The sequence below is a fragment of the Curcuma longa genome, chromosome 4 (genome assembly GCF_044706935.1).
Source record: "Curcuma longa cultivar G26 ecotype Majalengka, Jawa Barat chromosome 4, ITB_CL_G26_1.1, whole genome shotgun sequence".
NCBI lineage: Eukaryota > Viridiplantae > Streptophyta > Magnoliopsida > Zingiberales > Zingiberaceae > Curcuma > Curcuma longa.
The window spans coordinates 22710111-22719376 of record NC_133864.1 but is presented as its reverse complement, the minus strand read 5'-3'; the positions used below and the strand labels follow the sequence as shown (position 1 = coordinate 22719376).

Sequence of the window (9266 nt, the reverse complement as noted above, 5' to 3'; positions counted from 1 at the left end):
AAAAAACATTGTAATATTTACAACGCTTTTTCTGCGTTGCGAAGGTGTTGTCGATGATAACAAAGACAACGCTTAAAAAGCGTTGTCGTTGAGGGACCCCATTTACAACAGGGCATCTTACAATGCTTTTTCACCCCCAAAGACAATGCATTTTCCGCGTTGTCTATTAACTTTTTTCTAGTAGTGTAAGTTAAGTTAAAGCAAGTCTAACGGTCATCAGAAAGCATAAGTTCGACTATCAAGTCAAGCATATGTCAAGTATAATTAAGAATAAACCAACTATAAGTCAAAATCAAGTAGGACTTGCACATAGAATAGTCAACATAAGTAAGAGTGCAAGTGATATACATAAACTCAAACATACTCCAAGTCAACATACAAGTCAAAACTAGTCAACTAAAAGTCACTACAAGTTAATACAAGTTCATATAATTTAAATCATGTCTAAGGATTTATCAAACATGTAAGCATTAGACTCTATTCAAGGCAAGAATTAATAGATTTGGCTTAAATGATAATTATCTTAACAATAATTGAATAATTAATAGACTTTTAAATGGTCATGTAAGTAGAGGTAAACAAGCTCTAAGTAAGATACATGATCAACTTGAAGATAAGTTGAATAAGCAATATAAATACTAATAGAATAAGCAAATATTAACTTGAATAAGTGAATATACTTAAACATTTGAATAAAGCAAGCGGGCATGTTAAGTGCTAAATAAAATGGCTCTGGATAAGTGAAAAATTAGGTAAGCATTTAAATGAGCAATTTGAATCTTTAAGTAAATTCTTATATAATAAATGAATTTAAGAAAGCAATGAGCTTAAGTAAAATCAAGTAATGAGCTCAAGTAAAAAACAAAGTAAGCTTAAGAAGGTAAAGCAAACGTAAATTAGAAATCAAGATTAAAACTCAAGTAGGTTAGTAGCTTTGAAATCAAATGAAGGCAAGTCAAAGTGAGTAGAACATCTAAACAAATAAGTTAAGTATCAACATCTAAAGTAGTCAAAATGAGTCAATATCAGACAAATTAAAATGAGTCAAATTAGATAAACTTAACAACACCTAAATTCTAGTCTAAGTAACACTAAGAGTTAGCTCCCCCTAAATTGGAGGTTTATTTCTTTTTATCCAAAATTTTCTATCTTCTATTAAATTTATGATAGGCTCCCGCAAGAGTATGGTTGTCGTCAAGTAATAAAAAGTTATTGAATCCATAGGGACTGTGGAATTAATCACTAGACTAACACAAAAAGAGTTACAAACGAAATGGTTTTAGTGTTGGGCCGAGAAAGAAGGAGAACTGAATGACCTAATCCTCAAATGAAAGGGAATCAACTGTAAGGCAGATATGGGAAACGATCCTAGGATTCGGAGTCTATGAGAGTTATGGCTGATAATATTTTGGATGTTTTGCTATTCCTCAATGTTTATATCAATGTAGGGATCCTAACCAAGTTATCAAATTAGAGATTACTACTTCGAGATGATACCTAGATAGCCCGGTTCTATAGCTCTCCCGCTGTCACCAGCCACTCCGGCAATACTACTGGTATCCTACCCTCTGTCACTGAGTACCCAATTAAGGACCTCTTCCTAGTAAACAATAACTGTTAGTTATCCCTCTTGAGAATTTGTTACGGTTTAAGAATCTCCTCGGAAAGTCCGGTTAAAAAGGTTCACCTCCTGTCACAAGGCACCCCGGTCATACGATCCTAAGATTTCCTGTAAATCTATAATTCACTCCCATCCATATGAAATCAAGTCTTCAAAATATCATCAAATACGCACAAGACACAATTTCATATAACAAAGCATAAACATGTCATAGAAGATAGCAAATACAAATCCATCGAGTACAATCATCCGTTACATCTCAATTTCTCCTACATCCTAGAATCAAAGAGATCTACTCCATGACGGAGGGGGGATACAACTCAAGAAGGAAGAAGAAGAATTCATCATTATTCCAAAATCTAAGAAAGAAAAGGAAAAATGACTTATCAATATGTGCAGTCTTCCTTGAATTGTGATCTCCTCGTCGGCGGTGGATGAAAGCGGTGGAGTAGCCTCAGGAAGATGGATGTGACGGTGAATTCCCTCTCAGAACGTGGTTACGGCCGCTCCTTGTTGTCCTCTGACGGCTCCCCCCAAAAGGGTTCCAAAAAGTTATTTAAATAGGCTTCTAGGGGAGACATGGTCGTGCCTCGTGGCATGATCGAAAAGATCGGAGAGGCATGGTCGTGTCTCACGGCGCGACCGAAAAGATCGAGGGAAGTTTCTGTTGACACGACCGTGTTTGGTGGAATGACATGGCCGTGTTTTGCGGAACGGCCGAAAAACTTGGTGTTGACTCCCCACTGGCACAACCGTGCCTGGTAGGCACGGCCAGAGAAGGCTGCTGCTCTGGAAAGGAGGCACGAACCACACGGTCGTGCCTAGTAGGCACGACCTGAGGCTGGTGGTCTTCTATTTCTGGGGCACGACCGTGCCTGGTGGCACGACCTGGAGAAGGAACGCCTCTGTGTGGAAGGCACGACCGTGCCTTGTAGGCACGACCCCTTCTTGGCTTGTGTTGTTCTTCCTTCATTCCACCTTGTTTCACACTGATTTCCATCCTGTAAATGCAAAAGTATGAGAGCAGACCTCCGAACTAGAAAATAGAGAAAATGTGCCTAGTGCATGAATAAAGGATGTCGATAAACATAGAGTATCAACATGAAAATGCATAAAGATGTCCAATAAAAGTAGTAAAAATATATGCATACCCTACACATATCACACCCCTAGACTTAAACTTTTGCTTGCCCTCAAGTAAAACATGCCTCTAGATTTCAAGTAAAAACACATAGCAGCATCATAATTCATAGCACATCAATCCAATGCTATCAAACCATAACAATGGTGAGCATGATACTCAAAATTATTAAGACAAGACCTAAGAATAAGTTCTCCGTGCTCAGTGCAAAAGTGGTCATAATCCAATTGGTATCAAAACCATACTTAGAGTCAAGTCATCATGCTACCGTGTTCCTAAATATTTCTGACCTTAGACACTTACCTGCCACCAACTAGGGTCATCCCTCTCAAAAGGTGCTTTGCACCGGTCTACACAAGGTTTCAAAGGAATACTCGATATCAAGAAAAATATGATAGATATTTCTTCAGTAACCCTTACTGGTCTCAAAGGGATATCTAGTCAGTTTCCACTCACGATAACTATTTTTTTATCCTTTTTTTTAAAGCAAGGTATTTGTGAATATGAAAAGGAGTTGCAACCATTACAGAATTATTATTTTTGGATTTAGATTTTTCCAAATGAGCTTCCATAATTCGAGTTTATCCAGTAACCAAAATGCAGTTGAGAGGACACCTAAGAAACACTAGTACTAGTCTGGTCTCATAAATCATGACTAATTTCAAAATTTATCCATCTCCTAGATTAGGCAAAAGTGTAAAAAGATCCTTAGACTAGAAAATGTCTCAACTCTCTCAAGATATACTTGCTCACTTGTTATGGTAGATAGGAAAAAATATAGTACTTAAAAAACTAGCCACAAGCATCAAAACAATCATCTAGAAAAATATTTTTATAAAAGGACAAACTCCTAAGATGATGTCGGTGATCATTCACATGCTATTTACCATGAATTAATAAAACAAAACTCAAAGTAAAGTTCAAAGTAAATTTTAAACAAATTACAAAAATAAAATTTAAAACAAAATGCAAGTTATGTACAATGTATACTCTCTAGATTTACCTCGTTCCATCTTCTTCCCTGATCTGGAGGAGGTGGATATCTAGGAGGGAATCTAGGGCGTTGAGGTAAGTTGCCTAAATATTCATGATATTGATATAATGAGGCAATCTGTTGGCGTGTAAGGTCCATTGATCTCCTAAATTCCACCCCTCTGTTCCACTCCCTATATTGATGCCTCATGAAATTATCCACAGATGAATAGAACTCCTTCGCCCTTCTAAAGTGGTTCTGTATTTCTTCAAACTACTCTTGAGTCATAGTACTATACTCATCCAACTGGCGTTGGTGAGCAGAGTGCTCTTCATGGAGTGTATCTAGAGAGCTACGGAAAGCAAAAAAGTTAAAAGCTGAACCTGACTCACCATATGCATAAGAATGTCTAGCAGGTTCATATTTAGGGGAAGGAGGTTCATGATAGGAATGCTCATGGTGGTATGATGGTTCTTGGTCATACTCTAAATCAGGTTGATAAGTGGGAGTGGAATGACTAGGGGCTGGAGAATGTAGGATCCAGTGTTCGATATTTCTTATGGTAGTCTTTGAGGGGTTAAGCAATGGAAAGGGAAACCCTAATGCTCTGTTAAAAACGTAACCCCATTCGGCTTTGGAAATCATTTTCATTGTTAAACATGTTTCAATGTCAACCTTGGTATTGCCTAAAATGGGTTCTAAATATAAGAGGTTGCAACCCAAGCTGATGATGATGTTTGTTATAAGACCGCCCACTACTATAATCCCTGTAGAAGATTTAGCTATTTTAGCTAGATGTTAAAGGAAATAGAAATCTGAGTCGAATTCAACCTCACTAAGCATAGCCCAGATGTAATAAAGTTCTATCTTCTTCACCACGCTGTCACTCTCGGCTCAACCAAAGATGGTCTTGATCATGACGTGGTGGAGGTACCTAAAAATTGAGTTTTGCAATAATAAGGCTTTGGACTTGGATGGGTCATAGGTTTCCTCGATGACAGTGATCATCTTCCAAAATCGGGTGATGCAAAATTTCTTATCAAATTCCTAGTCACATCAGTAGATAAACTAAAGCAATTATTAAAGTCCTCTAGATTTCATTCATATTCTACGTTAAATAATCTAAAATTGATCTTACCTTTATAGTTTTCATCGGTGGTGAAGTAGATTTCTAGAGAACTAAGGAATTCTAGGGTTATTCTGGGGTAGGTTGGGTGCCTAATGTTCATAAACTCAAGCCATCCTATGTTATCAAACATCCAACCTAAATCGTCCTTAATCCCTAACAATTCCATAGTGTAATCATCAATATAATGAGAGCAAACTAACTTTCTAGAGACAAGACAATTATACCTAGCCTTTTGATCATTATTTTGAAAGATGATGCCATGAATATTGTCAGTATCTTCTTCAGTGGCCTTTCTTTTCCCTTTGTCTTTAGTTTTGCTCTTCTCCTTCGTTGGAGCTTTTTCCCTTGCCAGTTCCTTTCCTTTTCGTCGTTCTGGTTCTTCTCCTCCGCTCGCTCCTCTTGTTTTGCAGATTCTCTTTAACATGTTGCTAGATTTAAGTGGGTAGCAAAGAGGGAGAAAATCTAGGGTTTTCTAGTGGATCTCAGTGGAGAGATGAAGAAGAAGTGGAGAAGAAGTGAAGGAAGGAGGATTAGAGGATTTGGGGGTGATTGGAATGGTGGTTTGGAGAAGATGGTGAATAGGGTTTGGAAAAATAGGGGCGCACGGGCGTGTTCTAGGGAACACACGGCCGTGTGCTGCTTAAAAAAAGGATGAGGCATGGCCATGCCTGGTAGGCATGACCTGCAAAAGTAGGTATTCTATATGTGAGACACGCTCGTGCACAGGTGGCACGGGCTGAGGTTGTTAGTTTGCTGTGGAAGATGCACGGTCGTGCTATTGGGATGTATACTATAAGCCTAACTTTTTGTATAAACATCTATTTTAAAATAATTGAAATAAGAATTACTTTGGTCAAATGTTTGCATTTTACATTTCTTATATATGTTAATGCAGTTGTTCACTTAATTTATATTGTAGATAACATGGTGTGTGGTGCCACACAGAAGATCATGTTATCGGTTCCTTATAAATTATAAATAGTAGCTCACAACCAAGATGGACTGGGACAAACCATTGGAATGGTTGTAGTGTAATTAGTATTAGTTTATCTTGACTATAAAATTACACTAGTACACTTTGTGTGTATTGAGCAGGACCGTTTGAGGTCGTTCGATTTATACTGACTATATAATCGAACTAGACCTCTGTTATTATGGATGTGCATGCTCTTAATCCCTATATAATAACAAGCACATATACTTAGTATTTATTTCTTTAATTCATCAAAGGGTGAGATTTATTCGTTAAATCAAAAGGCCCGATGAGTTGGGAGATAATGCTATGTATATGGTGTGTTGTTGATTATAGAAGGAATCTGTGTCCTAATTATTTAGGCTGATGATGTCCCCTTGAGGAGCTCATAAGGATTATCATGTAAACCCTGCAGGTGGACTTAGTCCGCATGATAATAAAGTTGAGTGGTACTACTCTCGGAATTAGAAGTTAATTAATTGAGTTGTCAGTAATTCAATTAATTGACGGACATACGATATCTTAAACACAGGGAGATTAATGCACTCATAATAAGAAGGAGCTCATATTGTAATATGGGATTGGTGCGGTAGTTCAATAATAACCCTTTAGTGGTATGAGTTATTATTGATGGACTTGAGTTGGGTGTTCAGGGAGAACACGGGAAGCCCAAGCCCATCAGGAGGCCTAAACCAATTCCTCCTCTAGGTCCCTGTTGTAGCCTCTGGATAAAGCCTCGTATCCACCCAATAAGATTCTATTAGAATTTTGTTAAGAATTCTGTTAAGAATTCTGTTAAGAATTCTGTTAGAATTCTGTTAAGAATTCATTAACAGAATTCGGTTAATCCTAAATAGAATTATGTTAATTTTGTTATCCAACAAAATTATGTTAATTTTGTTATCCAACAAAATTTTATTAAATTTTGTTATCCAATAAAATTATATTAATTTTGTTATCCAACAAAATTATATTAATTCTGTTATTTTTTCCTAAACTTTCTATGATGGCAAAGCTATAAAAGGAGAGGAGAGGGGGCGGCTCAAGATCAAGATTTTCTTCTTGTCTTGCCTCCTAGGGCCGGCCCCCAACTCCTTTAATACTCCTTGATTTTTCCTCTAAGGGAGGCGCGACTTTGTGTTGTTCTTCTCCTTGGCTAGGGCCGGCGCCGGCGCCACCTTGAGGGGATTCTCCCTTAGGGCCGGCCACATCTTGTCCCTCCTCTCCTTCTCCTAGGGCTGGCCACACCTTATCCTTCCTCTCTATCTCCTAGGGCCGGCGCCCCTAATCAAGGTTCCCCTTTGGTTGATGGCGGCTTGAAGAGGAGAGGAAGAGAGGAAGAGAAGAAGTCTTGGTTCTCCCTTGGTTGGTGGCGGCTTGGAGAGGAAAGGAAGAAAGGAAGAGAGGAAGAAAAGAAGAGAGGAAGTGGAGAAGGTAGTGTCTCAACCATAGGTTCTCCCTTCCCTTGTTGCCATCGGATTTGGAAGAGAGGAATAGAAGAAATTGGATGGAGTTTCATCTTGGTAGATCATCGCCCACACGACGTCCAAGAAGAGGAGAGGAATACAGCAGAAGATCAAGAGGTCTTCGGGTAACGAACATCTTCTACACAATCTACAAAGGAAAGGTACAAACTATTTTATTCCGCTGCATAGTTATTTCCTTTGTATCTTTCTTATGGATCCTGAATACCAACACAAGAGTTCCATCGATCCTATGTTTCGATCAAGGTGTACTTTGATTGGTCAAGAACTTGCTTGATCAATCAAGCACATGTCTGATCGAAGACGTAGGTTGCTTGGAAGGTTCCGTCTCTAGAAAATTTTTGTCTGGCAAGAATTGAACGAGACAGAATTTTAAGCACCTTCACGTGCCCAGAGGAAAAAATTAATAACTAAAATAAAAAATGAACAAAAGAAAAAATATAAAAACCCTTGGGTTGCCTTCCAAGAAGTGCTTGTTTAAGGTCTTTAGCTCGACCCCTATTTTGCACGTGTGAACAAGGCCTATTGGTTGAGCCCTCGTAGTCGGGCCCTATCCAGCACTATGTATTTCTGTTTCTTTTCAAAAAGGTTCTTTGTTACCTCGGCCGATATGGATTCTTCCGTTGGCGATGATTTCTCTTTCGTTCAGTTGTCATCCAACTTACAGCAGCGTTCTTGTCCAGAAGATAAGTATTTGAATACAACGAGAGGTTAAAATCTACTTTCTTGTTTCCTACTTCCAAAGACAGTATGTAATTCTTTACATTGATTTTCACCCCTGTAGTGACTAAAAATGACCTTTCCAAAATAATCGGCATTGACAGATCTTCTTCTATGTCAAACACAACGAAATCAGTAAGAATAGTGAATCCTCCGACTTCTACTGGGACATCCTCCACTATACCCATTGGGTGTCTACAAGAATAATCTGCTAGTTGAATGACCATGGTGGTGAGTTTGAGATCCGTATATCCATATTTTATACTCGTCGTATAGGGAATTATGTTGACGCTTGCTCCTAAGTCACAGAATGCCCTACTAATAGTCATCTTACTAATTCTGCATGGGAGAGTAAAGCTTCCTGGATCTTTGAGTTTGGGAGGAGGTTTGCTATTGAGAATTATTGCACTGACCTCCTTCGTTAGAGCTACCGTATGCCTAGCCTCTGTTATTTTTTTGATTGACATTAGCCTCTTGATGAATTTGGTGAACTGAGGCATCTCGATAAGAGCGTCGAGGAGAGGAATGTCCAAGGTGATGTCTTTGACCATGTTGTATAATTTCTCAAACTCAGCATCTTTTTGTTTACATTTGAGCCTTTGGGGGAAAAGTATGTTGCGCACTGTAGTCTCGTTTGATGGTTCTTCACTGGGTGGAGCAGTCTCAACTCCTTCCGATTTGTCTCCAACAGTGGGCATAGGGAAAGGAAGTCGTTCGACGGCTAATGTGTCTGAAATATCCCCCAAAGGAGTAGTCCCTTGTGTCTCTCTGTCCTTCAAGATCCGTCCGCTCCTCAGTTCGATAGCCTTATAGTTCTCCATAGGGTTGAAGTCTGATTTTTCTGGAAGTGCACCCACTTGTCTTGATGAAAGAGAAGAAATAAGCTGTGCTATTTGTATTTCTTGCATCCTCAACCTCTTATCACATGCATCAAATTTTTCGTTGAGCTTTGCTATATCACCTTGAAGTTGAGAAAACATTTGACAGTTCTCTGTCCTTTGTTCTTCCATCATCTTTAGAAGTTTCTGGATATCAGATATTTCTTCGTTTTGCTTTAGTACAGACGGAAAAGATGTTCCTTCGTTGTTGCGATACGAAAAAATTTGAGTGATTCCTCTTACTTGAATTGTAAGTATTAGAGTACGGATTGTTTCTTTGATTGAATGCACCAATGGCGTCACATTGTCCAAGTTGAGCGATCTGTGCTTGAAATAATCCCACTTGA

General features: G+C 38.6%; 1 protein-coding gene across 1 annotated transcript in view; it reads right to left on the bottom strand.

The window, feature by feature from the left end:
* Positions 1-9054, bottom strand: part of LOC141827291 (uncharacterized) — a 10383-nt gene extending 1329 nt beyond the window's left edge. Inside the window, exons 1-2 of the mRNA XM_074714505.1 lie at positions 7987-9054; positions 3766-3839 (exon numbers count right to left, since the gene is read on the bottom strand). Of these exons, the coding sequence (XP_074570606.1) occupies positions 3766-3839; positions 7987-9054 (1142 nt within the window). The remainder of the gene's footprint in view (positions 1-3765; positions 3840-7986) is intronic.
* Positions 9055-9266: the final 212 nt, after the last annotated feature.